At 35.5% G+C, this 18067-nt stretch overlaps 1 protein-coding gene across 1 annotated transcript in view; it reads left to right on the forward strand.

The window, feature by feature from the left end:
• The window catches only part of LOC107040191 (1-phosphatidylinositol 4,5-bisphosphate phosphodiesterase classes I and II), a 20578-nt gene extending 3136 nt beyond the window's left edge, over nucleotides 1-17442 (forward strand). Inside the window, exons 3-13 of the mRNA XM_015260146.1 lie at nucleotides 1685-1956; nucleotides 2037-2121; nucleotides 5982-6399; nucleotides 8635-8755; nucleotides 8924-9119; nucleotides 12380-13747; nucleotides 14965-15009; nucleotides 15089-15510; nucleotides 15566-15866; nucleotides 16461-16652; nucleotides 17172-17442. Coding sequence (XP_015115632.1) covers nucleotides 1685-1956; nucleotides 2037-2121; nucleotides 5982-6399; nucleotides 8635-8755; nucleotides 8924-9119; nucleotides 12380-13747; nucleotides 14965-15009; nucleotides 15089-15510; nucleotides 15566-15866; nucleotides 16461-16652; nucleotides 17172-17294 — 3543 coding nt within the window. The 3' untranslated portion in view covers nucleotides 17295-17442. The remainder of the gene's footprint in view (nucleotides 1-1684; nucleotides 1957-2036; nucleotides 2122-5981; nucleotides 6400-8634; nucleotides 8756-8923; nucleotides 9120-12379; nucleotides 13748-14964; nucleotides 15010-15088; nucleotides 15511-15565; nucleotides 15867-16460; nucleotides 16653-17171) is intronic.
• Nucleotides 17443-18067: the final 625 nt, after the last annotated feature.

Genomic DNA, 18067 nt, shown 5'->3' on the forward strand with positions numbered 1-18067 from the left:
TTCAACTGCGTGAAACACACAGTAGTATGAAACTTCAACTGCGTGAAATACACAGCAGTATGAAAATTCGGCTGCGTGAAACACACAAACTTCACGCATGCGTGGAGTGTATGGAGTGTACGGGAGTGATTCACGCAATGGTGCGAATAGTCACGGCCTAAATTGATTGTTTGTACTATTATACCAACCGCATTTTTCATTCACTATTAAAAATTTTCATCAGAATGTTTCATGTCAAATTCCGGAAATTTTTATCGCTTTCAAGTTCCACTGAAATTTCCGGAAACATTGTCATTGAAAAATCAAATATTCCATTGATTTTCTGTTCAAATGATTTGAAAATCAATAAAATACTTGATTTTTCCTTTCAATTATTCCGTGAAAATTCAGAAAAATCAGGGAAGTGCAGGAATAAATTGAAAATTCATGTCATTTAGTTTCTGAATATTCATGTTTCACTGAAAATTCAAACAAGTTGTGAAATTTCCGTCCCACTCCCACTGAAAACTCATGAATTTCCTTAAATTCTACCTAGAACTTGGGATTTCATAACCATTTTTACTCTAAATCTGATTCAATGTCAATCTCGCGGGAATTACTATCACATTTTCCATGAAATTCCAAGAAAATTCTAACAGTGTACTATCGAAATAATTTTGTACCCAAAATGTAAGGAATCTGACCATGATTACTGGACTATACATAACTCCAATACCACTAAAGTGGGCCCTTTCCATCCGGACGCCCACAAATAATCGTTCTGCATTCAACACCAAAATATTTGACTCAAGAGGCGGATCATTCCCACGAATTGCCACCTTTTCAGGATGAAAATATCCCTCATAAAGTGGAGGTAATCGAGAAATATTTTGTTACTAAGTCACAGGATTGCCATCATATCTTCATGATTATTCTACTTCAGAATTAGATTCTTACGTTTGAGTATTGGATAGTTAAAACCGTACAAATATCCTTCCTTCCTTCGCATACAACACGTACGGTACTATAGAATAACGAATACGGAATGATAGAAATACAATTTCTTGCTTGCGTTGAAAATCCCCATTTTTTTTTTGAACAACTAAATCTATATGTGGAAATTTTCATTTTGCGATTTTTTTGGTTCAAACAAGATCCCTTTTAAACCATATGTTTTGTTGTTCTCTCAGTGTATCCTGCATTATTTCTCTGAATCCAAATAATGAATATTTATATTTAGTAATAAATATTTATAAAAAATTGCTCAAATGAAACTATTTTTTACTGCAATTAAATAGTAGCTATCACATTATGATTTGAATGAACACTGGTGATTAAATAAATACAGAATCGAGTAAAAATTATGAACAATCAATGTCATATAATGAGAAGAATAAAAAATTTTGGGTAAAATGATCTTTTGTATTTTGAAAAGACATTGGAAAATATTTCAATCACTGAATTTATGAAATAGCTATTTCCAACTGACCCTCCAACTTCGTAACTTCTATCGTCAGGGTTTTTGTGTACCTCAGAACATCAATAAAAGCCTGAAAGGGTCTATTGAACATTTCATGACACGAGTCAAGGCTTTTTCAATGAATGAACTTGAGAGTGTGACATTCTGATAGTAATTCAAATAGCGATAAGAGGATTTATCCCAACTGTGCGGAAATGTAATGATTTCGTTATCTCAATTAAACAGGATCCCAAGCTGAAATCACTCGTGTCAATGGGAATTCAGGACAGCTTGGAGGACAAAACCATTACAATCTGCTATGCCTCGGACTTTGTTAATGTAACATTTATAAATTTCTGTGCAACAAGAGCGGAAATTGCACGGCATTGGACAGATCAGTTGCTTCAACTTGCATACAATTTGACCCAGTTGAACAGTAGTACAACAATGTTTTTGCAGAAAGCCCATACAAAACTTGTACTCGGGGCTGATAAGACGGGAAAAATACCGAGTAAAAAGTGAGTTATTTATTTCAATGAAGATAAATAGGGAAAAAATCCAATGGTTTTTATGATATGTGGCTTGTTCATGATTTCAGCATCATAAAAATGTTCACATCAAACAAGGAGGACAGAAAACGAGTAGAGAAGGCACTGGAGAATACGTCGCTGCCATCGGGAAAGGTAAGCTCACATGAATCTCACCCAAGAAGTCCTTTATTTGAATTAAACATGGTTTTTTAAATATAATAAACAACCGTTTCGGTGGTTTAAATGAAGACTTTATCAATTTGAAACGAAATAATTGAATTTATTAACATGCCATGATCCTCAATTTGGGACGAATGAATTATTTATTTCACATAAATAAAATATTTCCATTAAAATGAACGGGTAAATCTCTAATCAATAGTTTTATTTGATTCTAATGTGTCGTTTCTGTGGGTTCACATGATGAATTCCTCTTATCGATCACGAGACCATGAGAGCCTGAAGAAAACATAAGTTTACTGCTGAAGGATAGCCAAGTACTTTGGATATTTTTTCTCTAGTGAAATTTTTTTCTACTTTTGTAGTCGAACATCGGAGCTTTCATTTGAGCCCCATTTGACCCTAAGTTTACGGACATTTTACAATTATTTTATTATTTAAACTTTAAAGGTCTGAATTTTAATCTCGATATTGAACCGTTAGAAAACATTTTGAAAATCTGAAAACAAATTAGAAAGTTTCGTTTTGGAAGAAGATGGATGAAATAATTTGAAAATTACGAGCATTTTCTATAAATCATTTATAAACAATCAATTTTCCACTATAAAAATCATTTGTTTGGAATCACAACAAATTTATTCATATTCAGAATTTTTCCAGAAATCGATTTCATGTTTAAAAAAAATTAGGTTTCCGCAAGTTTAAACAATTTCAATTATTTATTTATAAACAACGAATGTTTAAAAAAATGAATTCTGTGCAAAATGTAATTTAAATGACACAGAATAGTCATAATTTTTTTTTAAATTTTTCTCACACAATTTTATGAAATACTATGTTCCACGTGAGAATATTTAATGGAGTGGAACACATTTAGAGGGAAATGAAAAACGTGATAGAAAGATATATCATTCACAAAAATTAAATTTTTCTCGTGATCATCAGAAATATCCCTAATAGAATTCAACCTGTTCGCAGGAAAAAATATAATCTATTGTACGACAATCATCTGATCTGAGAGAACTCCATAGGTTTATACCACAGAAAGAATACATTAACGAGGAAATAATATATTTTTTCCAAAAAAATTGTCCCCTCGAAATTATTTATTTTTGCCAAAACACAGTTTTCTGCAAGAAAATGTAGTTTCCTCTTGGAATTATCATTAGTTGCATGGAAAACATAAATGTTTATTGGATAAAGATATCCACTACTCAATAACAGTCACTTGATAAAACTGAAGTCTCATATACTTCTCTGTAGAACGAATGTCTTTACCCGAAAGACATATAAATGTCTCACGAGGATAACTACTACTTCGTAGTCCACAAGTAAATTGATTCAACACGATGAAAGACCTCTTCAGGGGAACATTGAATTTTTCGTCAGAACTAATTTTTTCTCTCAGTGTCTTCTGGAAATGGAATGAAATTTATGGGATTTTCTTTATCTTCATTCGTCTGTTAACTCTCGAAGTGGCTGAATGCCAACATCATTAACCACACACCAAGAAAACCTTCGACAATTCCAAATTTTTACGACCCTACGTCGTGTCCTTGGTTGACACTCTAAAATGCTTGTACCAACAGTCCATTTTCTTTTCGTATTTAGAATAATTTTCCATTAATTTGTTTCTCCACGATTTAAAGATACTCTCGCGGTCACGTAACACCATTCTCTGGGAAGTTTCTTGAGATGATTCAAGTATGTTTACTTGAATTCCAGTTAACGTTGCTAGAGTTGTTGTGTAACTTGAATTACAATTTACAGAGAATTATGTTTAACGACCTTGAAAAATATATCGAAGCCGATGTAAGCATTGAGCGACGGTATAATGCGACTCACGTGATGTGTATCTTGCTTGGCATTACTCTTGATAAAGGGGGGGATAAGTTATCAGGTGGAAGAAAGAAATGAGAATTAATTCACGTTTTTATGGGATTTCAGCTACATCAAGGTGAATCATAAATTTTTCATTCTTTTCATTTAATTTTTTTTAACTAGTTTCCTCAGTTTTTCACCTCGCAGCGTTGAGTGTAAAATTATTTTACATAACTCAGGCTCAAATATAGAAGCAGGATGTAGAGTTAAAAGCAATATTGTTCGGCTGGCGAGTCGATAATCTTTTCTATTTGGCGACTTGCGATGGGAAAAAAAGAAGTTAGTCTCTTTTTACCACCAACTCAGAGACGTTATATTTTGCCACTGGCATGACTCCAATGAAACCAGAGGAAGCTATAAATCCATTTTATCCTCCCCCCTCGGGCCTTTTTTCCTCCTTTTTCCCCCGTTCTACAATTCGCTTTATCCCGGATATTGCCATATTCCATTGACACTTGACGTCGTAAAATGTCAATTGATGTTGAGATATGATAATTCTCCCGTAGAATGGCGCTATCCCAGTTCAGAAAGTTCAGTTTGAGGATTTTTTTTTGTCAATTTATACAAGTCACTGACCCAGTGCATTGACAAGACACACTTGAAATGTTTAGCATGAGATTTTTATTCTTGGTAATTTTCAAGAATAGAGAATTTCGTGCTGAAGATTTGAAGAGAAAAAACAACAGGATTTCAGACAAGTTTGTTTGAACCAAAAAATTACACGTGAAAACGACTAAGATGCAAGTTGTTTCATTTGAGCATGTGAAAGGTGCAAGCATTTAATAATCATTTTGCATTCAATAACAAAATATTTCACTCCAGAGGTGGATCATTCCCACGAATTGATGTATTTCAGCATGAGAATATCTGTTATAACTTGAAGTTAATCAAGAAATAATTGTTTCCTGAGTCGCAGGATTGTTATTGTATCATCATTGTTATTCCAGTTCAGAATTAATTCCTTATCTTTGGGTATTGCACAGTTAAAACGAAAAACTACTTCTCTTGTTTCGCATAAAACTAAACTTTTTCGGGAGTGAAATATGTATAGTAGTTCAGGATATTAAATACATAAAGCTAGGAATGAGATTTCTTGCTTGCGAAGAAATTAGCAATATTTTGGAAGAACTCAGGACACTTTTCAAGCGTTTAGCATGCAATTTTTTATTCTTGGTAACTTCCAATATTAAAGGATCTCGTGTTGAATATTTGAAGTGTTGAAGTGTTCATTGTTGAATACGCCCAGAGGAAAAAACAATGTTTTCAAAGAAGTTTTCTTTGAACAAAAAAAGTACAAGTTAAAATTATCAAGATATAAATTGCTGCATTCAACAACAAATGTTTGACTCAAGAGGTGGATCATTCTCACGGATTGATGCTTTTTCAGGATGAGAATGTCTCTTACAACTTGAAGTTAATCACGAAATAATTGTTTCCTGAGTCGCAGGATTCTTATCATATCATCATTATTATTCAATTTCAAAATTCACATCTTATCTTTGAGTATTGAATAGTCAAAACGAAAAACAACTCTCCCCCGTTACGCATAAAACGAACATTTTTCGGGAGTGGAATATGTGTACAGCATAGGATAATGAATACGCAGTGCTACAAATGAGATATCTTGCTTGCGCAGAAAATCACAATATTTCAGAACTACATTTATTTTCTCGATAAAAAAATTTTCATCTCAGGACTCTCTTCAAATATTTAGCTCGAGATTTTTCACTCTCGGTGATTTTCCAGAATAAAGAATCTCGTGTTGAACATTTGAAGAGTTCATTGTTGAACAAACTGAGAGAAATAACAACATGTTCTCAAACTAGTCTTCTTTTGACAAAAAAAATAGCAAGATATTGTCAAGATAGAAATTGTTGCATTTAACAACAAAATATTTGACTTAAGAGTCATAACATGTCAATTAATACCGAGATACGATGATTTTTGTGCAGAATGATGCTGTCCCAGTTCAGAAATTTCAGTTCGAGGATTTTTTCAATTTCTACAAGTCACTGACCCAGCGCACTGAGGTCGAAAAGATTTTCGATGAAATAACTGGAAATACCAAGCGGCGGCTAATGAATGTCAATCAGCTGGTGGAATTTTTGAATCAATCTCAGAGAGATCCTCGTCTCAATGAGATACTGTATCCTTATGCGAATACAGCCCGAGCAAAGGACATTATAAATCAGTATGAGCCGAATAAGTTCAACGCCAGCAAGGGACATCTCAGCTCCGATGGGTTCCTCAGGTATCTCATGAGCGAGGACAATCCTATCGTTGCTATGTCCAAGTACGATCTGTCGGATGACATGGATCAACCGCTCGCTCATTACTTCATCAATTCTAGTCACAATACTTATCTAACTGGTGAGTGTCGCCTTGGTTTTTTTATTTCCCATTTTATTACGATTTGTTAACTTGTTGTGGCTAATGAGATGCTGGGAAATGAGAAGTGATACTGAGTTATTATCGAATCGCGACTTTTTATTGTTATTCGAGCTTCCTCAGGCTACTGATAATTCTTGGATGGAATCATGCAATTCGAGAAATAAGTGATGGGTTGATGATGGGGAATTTTCAGTTTGAAATCATGCACGCACTAGATTTTGAATTGTAAGGAGTCCGCACAGTCGAAGAAAGTTTCTAGTTTTTGGGCAGAATCTATGAATATAATCTCTGTCATAATGAAATCCAGCGAGCTGAAATGCCTGCAAATAATTGAAATATTTTCCTAAAAATGAGAGAAAATAATTCTCGTTTTTAGAAATTTTGGCTTAAATTACTAGTGTCATTGTGCTTAAAGAGAGACATATTTTCTCTTATTTTGCGCAAATTTGGAGTTTGAGGTTCACAACTTTTGGATGCTCCTATTAAGAACATCCTCGTTCTTGTGACAAACCAGCAGGCAAAAATCATGAATACCCTAGATTTAAAATTATCAGGAGTCTGGGTTTGGGATTCAAACTTTTTAGATGCTCACATTAACCCTAGACTGGTCACCATGCGAGGGAATTACCACAACACGTCGTTTTATTCACCTTGCCATCGACTGGTTGACCGGAAAAATTTGAAAAAAATTGAATTCGTCACTTGAAATATTTGGAAAATTCTAGAATTTTTTTAAAAATATTGTATCCTTAATTCTGGGAGAAAAAAAATTATTTCCAACAGGTGAACAATTTTTTTCCGTGTTAAATGAAATTGCCTGTTGCGCGACGTTGCTGGGAAATCGCTAAACGCGCCCGGGAAGTGTAGAGTGGATTCGGCAACGCTGGAGCCTGAATAACACGGCGGCACTCTCCCGCGAAGGTGACTAAAGTCGCATTTTTCCGTCAGATGACCAGACTAGGGTTAAACACATTCTCGTTCTTCAACTGATGATTTTTTCTGTTCTAACATGAATCTACTCATATTAAAAATTATTGATTATCCGAAGAATATCATTTGATATCTCGACCTAATTCATGATGAATTACGGTTCAATTACCCCTTCCAAATGTTTTTATTCTGACAATGCAAAGATTCTAACATATTACAAAATTCAATCATATTACACATTTATACATAAGCATAAATAAATGGCACATTATAAATACATAGCTCGAACGAGCCGATGACGGATGACAGATAATTTAATAACGTATTTCAATTGCGGTTGGTTCTGAGCGATAGGACCGAAATCATTAGTTATCCAAAGAATCACTTGATACCTCGATCTAATTAATATTGAATTACCGTTCAATTACCCTTTTCAAATGTTTTTAATTTGACAATGTAAAAATTCTTAAATCGAGAACTCAAACGTTTTTGTTTCAAGGAGTTAACAACTTTTCTCACTTTAAATCAGTACATTTTCCGTACAAAATTTTATGAATTTTCTGAAAAACTTCACTTTTGTGTTAGTTTGTTTTATTAAAGGTTTGAAATTCAATCACATAACATACTTATATGTAAACATAAATAAACTGCACATTCAATTGTGGTTGGTTCTGAGCGATAGGACCGAAATCATTTGTTATCCAAAGAATCACCTGATACCTCGATCTAATTAATGTTGAATTACCGTTCAATTACCCTTTTCAAATGTTTTTAGTTTGACAATGTAAAAATTCTTAAATTGAGAACTCAAATGTTTTTGATTCAAGGAATTAACAACTTTTCTCACTTTAAATCAGTAGATTTTCCGTTCAAAATTTTATGAAATTTCTGAGAAACTTTACTTTCATGTTACATTGTTTCATTAAAAGCTAAACAATCAATGACATTACATATTTACACATAAACATAAATAAACGGCACATCATAAATATATAACTCGGAAGTGCCAATGACGGATGACAGATAATTCAATAACGCATTTTAATTGCGGTTGGGTCTGGGCGATAAAAGACCACATCCAAGTCTTGGAGATTCTACAAAATTCCGTGAAATCTCTATGAATTTCATATCCTCTTAAACTTACCAAACAATCAATCAATCAATGTTTAAAATTTTCTAATCTTCAAATCCGCTGCACAACCTTTTTTGGAAGTGATTTACCCCCTCTTACTTGGATTGATCCTTGCCTGGATTTCACGTCATTTTGTTTTCACCACACAACAGGCCATCAATTAACTGGCAAAAGTTCAGTGGAAATCTACCGCCAATGTCTCCTGGCCGGTTGTCGATGTGTCGAGCTCGACTTTTGGAATGGAAAATTCGACGAGCCTGTAATTGTTCACGGGTAAGTACTCCTCCCTTAACTGAAGAATACATACCTAAATACCTAAAAAGCTTGAGTAGCTGTTGTCAATTGACACTAGCATTATCGAATTACCATAGTATAAAGTAGTCCTAAACGCATTGTACAAGAGAAATGAAAAAATATCCATGCATAATATTGAAAAAACAGATACACATTTGTGCCTGAAATATGCGCTCGGGATGTAATCGAGGCGATAGCAGAGAGTGCCTTCAAAACCTCGGAATTCCCAGTCGTGCTCAGTTTCGAGAATCACTGCAATCCCAGACAACAGGCTAAGATCGCTCAGTATTGTAGGGAGTACTTTGGTGATATGTTGCTTGCTGCCCCACTCGAGTCACACAAGGTATTGCAATAGTGCTATTTAGTTTATGCAGGCGAGTGATTTATATTTTGTACACTGAGATGAAAAAAACGACCTAGTAGACTATTCGTATTTGTTGTTTATTCAGTCAAGTCCCAACAACCGAGGCCAATTATAGGGTCAAATCGTATTATAGAATACTTATATAGAACAAATCAGTAGCGAAGTGGTAAAACGGTCTAAGTCGACTTATCTCCCAGTTGAGTTTTTGAGGAATATTTCGGACTCTAAGGGAGATGGTGAAATTTTCGTTATTACATTTGTTGTAGCTCTCAATCGGCTGTACAAAAACGGTTATAACAAAAATTTTGCAATCTCTCTTAGATTGTGAGATATTTATTGAAAACCGATCAATAGTCAAAATTGACTTGTACCGTTTTACCACTTCGCTACTGGAATATACACATATTTAAAAAATAAATTCTAGAATAAGGAGATGGAGCATCATAGCATTACATTGAAACGTGGCTTACATATTCAGCAGGCATTCAACAAAATCGTACGCCTTGTTAACAATTGTAGACATCGTAATTTTTGAATGTTTTTTATTTGTCTGAAATTTCTGGTACACCTTTTGGAAATTATTATGTAGTAATTCTGTTGAAATTTTAAGGAATTTTGTCATTGAAAATTCAGAGTTCGGTGAACAATTATGGAAATTGCAAATTACGTTTCAATTATTTCATAAGAATAGTAATTAATAGTAATCAATCAACAAAAATTGCACAAATTTATTTTGCAAAATTTTTATCAAATAATAGTTCTACTAGAATGACTGAGATAAAAAAACCTGATCCACTGTTGAATATTTTTGGCTGAAATGTCCTGTATACCTTTTGGAAATTTCTTTTCAGTGATGGTTTTACTGAAATTCCAAGGGAAATCCCTTTGTCGCTTGAATTTCCGTTCAATTATTCTTTGAAAATTCTTAGAAATCAGGAAATTCAATCGGTCAACACTTGAAAATTTTTTTGTAAAATTTTCATCAAATAAAAGTTTACTAAAATTTCAAGGAATTGCGTAATTGAAAACTCTCAATTTGATGAAACAATAAATGAAAACTATAAATTCCAGTTCAATTATCCCATGAAAAGTGATAGAAATAAAAAAAATGCAGGTAAATATCAGAAAATTAATAGGGAGTGGATTTTATTTTAAAGACAAATGTTCCATTTTACTACATCAAGCATTCATTCTGCAATAAACATGTAAATAACTTCGATCGCTGGACGGTTTCAAACACTATTCGGTTAATTTCAAGTCGTTTTTTCCCTCAGTGTACACTATAGTCCATTCAGATAATTACTACATGCTCCTAGATATTGAATTCACGTGCTCGTTCCTCAAGGTACAAAGAGATATATTGCCCAAAATAGTAGAAATTGTGTTGAAAACATACGATTTCGATAAATTCTTGTTAAATCCTTTTAGAGCAGTGACTCACTCGCCTACATCCATTTATCTCAATCCAAATCCTCACAATCGTAGACTATTAATCCTTAAAGTTGTATGGTTATTCTGCCAGTCTAGACATTGAGTATACGAAAAAAAAATCGATATTGAGTACTTGAGTATTTTCTCATCAAATATTTGGGAATCGTGTGGGCTAAAATTGTTGGAGACTCCACCTCTACCTACTGTGGTACAATCGATAATTCCAATTAATTACTGAACAACTCATCACAAATAATTTCAACATAGAAACTGAGTTTTAACTGTAGTACTAAACACTTCATCATAGTTGCAATTAATTACTTTTACATCATCGCTTATTAGTGTACAAGTTTCACGATCAGATTGATGACACGTCGAAATATGAACATCTTACAATCAATAGTAATCATTGCAAGAGTAAAATGGAAACAACGCGAAAAAAACAGATTCATCCAAATTTTCCATCGGTAAACACATGAATTTTCTGAAAATATTGATATAGACTGACGACTGAATCACGCAAAAATCGATGTATTGATCATGCACAATCAAAATTTTTAATAGAATAAAAAATATGAACTGAAATTAGATGAAAACAAATACGACATAGAATTTAGAATAAGTAGAGGAGAGTCGGGCCAAATGGGACGTTTCGTGATCTTCTCTAATTGTCAATATGTTCACTTATAAATGAAGATATTGACAATTGGAAAAGATCTCAATACGCCCCATTTTGCCGGACCCTCCCCTAATAAGTAATGTTGTAGCGCATTGTTCAGGTGATGATTAATATTGTCATGAATTGTTCATGTAATAATTTTTTGTGATGCAATGATCAGTAACATCACAAACCTGCAATAAGTAGAGGTGATACGATTGATTCCACCTCTACTTATTACTTCAATTCATAAATCCAATTAATTACTGGATAACTCTTCACGAATAACTTTATCATAGTTTCAGCTCATTACACGGAACATTTCATCCTAGTTATAATTGATTACTTTTATATCATTCTTGAATAACACAGAAATTTAATGACCAGGTCCATAGCAAGCCCATCTTGTAAACATTCTACAATCAATAATAATCAATGCAAACATAAAAAAACAAGATAACACTGCAAAAAAACACGCAAAATTGGCTTCCACAAATACATGAATATGCCAAAAGTATTGATAAAAATCCCGACCACTGAATCACGCAAAGATCACGCATAATCAGAAATTAAAAAAAAATAAAATAAAGTGATGAAAAATGATGATGATGATGATGATGATGATGTTAAAGTAATAAATTGATCACACACAATCAGAAAATAATATAATGGCTGGCTGAATAAAAATAGGATGAAAACAAATACGTCCTACAATTTCGAACATGAAACAGTAATAAGTAATGTTGTGACGAATTGTTCATGCGATGATTAATATTGTGATGAGTTTTTCTGATTAAATAACTATGCCATCACAAACCCGTAACAAATAACCATTGTTAAATTTCTTTCTTTCGTTCATAGTCTCTTGTGGTAAACTTTTCTCTTATTTTCATTACTAAAAAAACCCTGAACTATCGCCAATTTCGAAATTCTTCCATAACAATGAAATTATTTTTTGCATATCTTCAAGTAATTCCTCCAATTTTTCGCACCTAAAACTTTTTCTTGTGTATAAAATTGCATTAAAATGTTGATGTTGTTGTAATGCCATATGAAACCAAATTTCCCACTCAATCTTCAGGCTGGCATGATGATCACTGCCTAAGACTCCCCGAAAACCTATAAATCATCACTTCTAAAATTTCTCTAGCTCGAGCCAGGCCAGGAGCTTCCACCCCCCTCTCTCCTCAAACGAAAAATCATAATAAAAAACAAGAAGAAGCACAGAAATCACAAGAAAGACCACAAGAAGCACCACGCAGTGCCACTGGACGGTGTAGCCCCCCAAGAGTCGGAGGAGGCAGCTAACGCCGAAGGCGAGAACGGTCCTCCCCCAGACATAATTCCCCAGAACGAGGTTGATGGTGTTCTGGTGACCACCGATCAGGCCCAATCAGTGGGTAATGGAGAAGTTAACCACCCCCCTAGCATGGTCCTGCAGCAACGTCAGTCCTCAAAAGACAGCAATCAAGACGACGACGACGAGGAAGACGAATCGAGCACCGAAGAGGACGAGTCAAACGTCGAGGACATCAAGCTCAGGATGGGGGACAAGGTCCCTGCGTCAGACAAAGTTGCCTCGACAGCCAAGGAGACTGAAGCTGGTGAGGAGATCTCAGCCCTAGTCAATTACGTCCAACCAGTCCATTTTAACAGCTTCGAGAGCGCTGAGAAGAAGAACCGAAACTACGAGATGTCGTCGTTCGACGAGAAACAGGCGACGACATTGTTGAAAGAAAGACCTTTGGAGTTCGTTAACTACAACAAGCATCAGCTGTCGAGGGTGTACCCAGCAGGCACCAGGTTTGACTCGAGCAACTTCATGCCTCAGGTCTTCTGGAATGCTGGGTGTCAACTTGTAGCTCTCAATTACCAGACACTGGATCTTGCCATGCAGTTGAACATCGGGATATTTGAGTACAATCAGAGATCTGGGTATCTGCTCAAGCCTGAGTTCATGAGGAGGAAGGACAGGAGGCTCGATCCATTCGCTGAGTCCACGGTTGATGGCATCATTGCTGGGACTGTTGTCATTCATGTGCTCTCAGCGCAGTTCCTCACTGATAAGAGAGTGGGGACTTATGTCGAAGTTGATATGTATGGGTTGCCAGCTGATACTGTCAGGAAGAAGTTCAAGACGAAAATTGTTCCTAATAATGGGATTAATCCGGTCTATGATGAGGAGCCTTTTGTTTTTAAGAAGGTTGTCTTGCCCGAATTGGCTTCTCTCAGGATAGCTGCTTATGAGGACAGCGGGAGGCTTATTGGACACAGGGTCTTGCCTGTTGTGGGACTGTGTCCTGGGTACAGGCATGTCACTCTGAGGAACGAGTGTGGACAGCCCAGACCTCTTGCCAGCCTGTTTCTGCATGTTATTGTAAAGGATTACGTGCCAGATGGGTTCAGCGATTTTGCTGAGGCTCTTGCCAATCCTATCAAGTATCAGAGCGAACAGGAAAAGAGGGAGAAACAACTGGAGAGACTTACTGATGCTAATGATGGGCTTGATGAGGATGAGGTGAGAATCTTTCATTTTGGCTGTTTGGGTTTGGTTGGGGTCGTGAATTATCTTGTGTTTAATATTTGGCAAGTCTGATACTTGGGGCGTCTAAGGGCCGTCTACTGTTCAGTGCTTGCACTGATTCTTTCATGGATTTTGAGATTTTATACATTTTTTTTAGCTTCATTGCTTCATTTCGTCTTGCGATGTATCAGTTTTTCGCTCAAATATTGGGTTTTTCGAAGCGGAAAAAATAGAAATCATTTGAACTTCTGCAAACTCCATTCAGAATATGAATAAATTCTTTATGAATTTGGAAACGTGATTTCTGAAATAGAACATTTACTTTTTAGGAATTATTTCATAGAATACTTTTTATGAAATAATTGATAAACAGTAAATTTTGGTGCTGAACTGTCTTATGTTTAATATTTGTAGCTATATTTGATGAATCCAAGTGGCATCGCCAGTTTTGTACAGATTTTCTTATGGATTTCAAGATTTTATCACAAAATTTTCAATTTAGTTGCTTAATTACGTTTTTACTAAATAAGAAAATGGAAATCATTTAACCTTCGGGAAACTCCATTTAGAAGGTGAATAAATTTCTTTATGAATTTGGAAAAATGATTTCTGAAACAGAACATTTACTGTTTATCAATTATTTCATAAAAAAAGTATTCTATGAAATAATTGATAAACAGTAAATTTGGGTGCTGAACTGTCTTATGTTCAATATTTGTCAAGTAGCTAATATTCGAGGAATCCAAGTGCCATCGCCAGTTTTGTACAGATTTTCTTATGGATTTCAAGACGTTATCATCAAATTTTCAATTTAATTGCTTAATTACATCTTCTTACATATGAATTTTTCTTTCAAACATTTTTTTTAACTAAATAAGAAAATGGAAATCATTTACACTTCTAGAAATTTCATTTTGAATATGAATAGATTCTTCCACGAGTTTGGAAAAATGATTTCTGAGATAAAAAATTTACTGTTGATTTCATAAAGTCTAAACTTCCTTTACTTTCCAAAGTCAATTTAAGACTTCAAGAAGTTCAAATAAACAAAACACATTGTCGAAGTATTTGGATATCCTCAGTGTATGTTTTTCTATTGCTTGTGGTTGACTAACATTTGTTGTTTGTGCCTGCTAACATCATAGGATAATGAGAAAGATAATGTTAAAGAGAAAGAGAAAGAGAGGGAAAAAGATAAAGATAAGGATAAGGATAAAGATAAAATTGGTGGTGGAACGAGTGCATCCAAATCAGTTGTGAGTTTTCAGCTTTTGTCTGTCACAAGTCAACCCCTTTCCCCGAGAGCAGATGAGTAAATATTGTTCTTTTACTTAGGACGAATCGACGAAGATGAAGAGACTGCAGTCGCAGGGCGAATTGCCAACTCCAACTCTGCCATCAGGTAGTCCCCATGGGCGACCACCAACAGCTGGAGCCAGTGTACCTGAGACACCTGATCAGGAGGATGGACCAGCGAGTACAACAGCTTCGACTGTCGATGGATCTGCCAACAAAACTCCACTCACTGTTGTTACGATTGGCGAGGGAATTGTTGCCGAGAGTCTCGAGAAACTCATGAATAATAAATTAGTCAGGGAGAAGAAGACGGAGTTGGATAAAAAATTGGAGGCACTCAGGAGGAAGCAGGAGAAAGAGAAACTGCGATTGCAGTCGCAAAAGGGTTCCCTCGATGGAGAGAAGCATAAATCAAAGTTCTATAGCACAAAATTAGTGAAGCGTCTCTCCACTAAGAATATGTGAGTATTTTTATCCTTAAAAATTCAACCGATGTTATAAGGCTTGTTCTTGCAGTTTTTCGAGCGATACGAGCATCACTCCCTTGCCAGAAACATCTGAAAATCCTGAAGTGGGTAAAGATGGGGTGGAGGTGAGGGGATTGCCAAGGAGCCAGAGTGAACGGTTATTGACAGTTTGCAAGGAACACGTCAACCAGGAGCGTGAGTTGCAGGAGAAGTATCACGAGAGTGTGTTCAGTCTTGTTGAGAAAGTGATGAAAGCATCGCAAATGAACCAACTGAAGACCCTTCGAGTGTTGCTTGAACGAGAGACCAATAATGCTATGAGGAAACTACAGGACATTCGACACGGAGAGGTGAGAGATTGTTTATTTACGTGGCTTTTCCCTTGTGGAATTCTGTTTAATTAAGGTAATAAGTGGCATTTTTATTTTTACACTTACCACACAATAGATTTAAAGATTTTTGAAGATGAAATTGTTTAAGAAAATAAATGTGAGAGATTGGAACAAAATTCGGGTGATTCAAATTAGTTTTCTCATTTTCTTTTCGTGGGTGAATAATGGGAATTGTTCAGAGTTCCTCGTGGAAAGCGGCCTTTATTCTCAATGATAACAATTTTTAAATAATTGACTTTTCGAATATTTTCTAAGAATTAAAAATTGTAAATCAAATTGATACGTTTAAAAACAGTAATCTATCAGTCCAGCTACAAGTGTTGAAAGGAATTTTAATAAAACAAATTGTTAAAGTGTCGAATTATAACTGGATTACTTCATAAATAATTTTTGTAATCTGTTTGATGTTTCTTCAACTAATTCTAGATGCAAATACTCCACCTCTGTATTTTCTCCACACTTTTCACATGATATTGCTCATAAATCCTCAATTTTCCTCTACCCAGGTAATTAAATACTTAAAAATGCAACTATGAATGTTTTGATGCACAGGTGAAGCAGCTGGCAAAAGTGCACAAAGACAAAGCCGAGTTGGACCGTATGAAACGTGAAGTGGCGAAGACGACTGTTGAGAAAGGGGTCAATGAGTGTACCAGATTAACAGAGATTTACGAGAAGAGAAGATGTGAGTTGGAGAGGCAGCACGAGGAGGTTCGACAGAGGCTCGACGAGGAGAGGAATAAGGTACGTTTAGTGAACAATTTTAACGTCACGATAAGGGGCAAAATGGATACTCTGCGCTGTTTCAAGTATAAACAAGTGAATAAGTTATTGGGATTGTTGCAGAATTTTCTCTTTCACGAGAGGAACATTGTTCCTCTTTTGAATTCAATTTGTGAATTCATTTCCGAATTATTGGTGTTCATTTCAAAGTCAAAAGTTATCATTTTTCCCTGTCCTTCTCACTCAGTAATGCAGAAGTATGACGATAGAAACATCAATTGAAATTGAACTAATTTGATTATTTTCACGGAATAATTTAACTGAAAAATCAAGTATTTTATTGATTGTCAGATCATTTGAACCGAAAATTAATGGAATATTTGATTTTTCAATGTCAGCATTTTCTGAAATTTCTGTGGAAATTAAACACGATAAAAATTTGCAGGATTTGGCACGGATAATTCAGACGAAAATTTTTAACAGTGCACAAATTACAATCAGTTATCCACAGCTCCCCTAATTCTATCTCTTCTGTTAAAGGTAAGACAACAACTCTGTGCTGATTACACTAGTCGTTACAAGAAGTACGAGAGTGGTGAGCTTCCAGTATCGCCATCAGGGGGTACAAGCATCCCCGAGGCTCTGAGTAGTACAACGTACTGAATCAACTGTTGAGAAAGAAAAACCCAAAGAGATGAGAGGAAAGAACTCGTCACGATGGACATTAGAGGCTGTCAGAAATGGGTCTCGTTTTTTTTCGCCTGGTCTTCCGTCTGCACAGGATGGATAATCCAGGGAGGAAGAGATAGAGAGAGAGAGGGGGGGGGGGGGAATTATTTTTTGGGNGGCACGGATAATTCAGACGAAAATTTTTAACAGTGCACAAATTACAATCAGTTATCCACAGCTCCCCTAATTCTATCTCTTCTGTTAAAGGTAAGACAACAACTCTGTGCTGATTACACTAGTCGTTACAAGAAGTACGAGAGTGGTGAGCTTCCAGTATCGCCATCAGGGGGTACAAGCATCCCCGAGGCTCTGAGTAGTACAACGTACTGAATCAACTGTTGAGAAAGAAAAACCCAAAGAGATGAGAGGAAAGAACTCGTCACGATGGACATTAGAGGCTGTCAGAAATGGGTCTCGTTTTTTTTCGCCTGGTCTTCCGTCTGCACAGGATGGATAATCCAGGGAGGAAGAGATAGAGAGAGAGAGGGGGGGGGGAGTATTTATTCTTTGGGAGTGAGTGAGATGCTTCTCCCAGGGCTAACATCTGATTCTGGAGATTCAAGTGTGCCATGTGCTCCTGAAGAGCCCGACCCGTGGAATTTGTTCCAATCTCTTCTGGAAAGTTATCCAAGTACACAGCATTAATTGAATGCATTTCATGATATTTCAAGTCGTCCAAGATAATTCTCCCCAGTAATTTTATCGTC

This window comes from Diachasma alloeum, unplaced genomic scaffold (assembly GCF_001412515.2).
Source record: "Diachasma alloeum isolate Michigan unplaced genomic scaffold, Dall2.0 Dall_scaffold_00325, whole genome shotgun sequence".
Lineage (NCBI taxonomy): Eukaryota > Metazoa > Arthropoda > Insecta > Hymenoptera > Braconidae > Diachasma > Diachasma alloeum.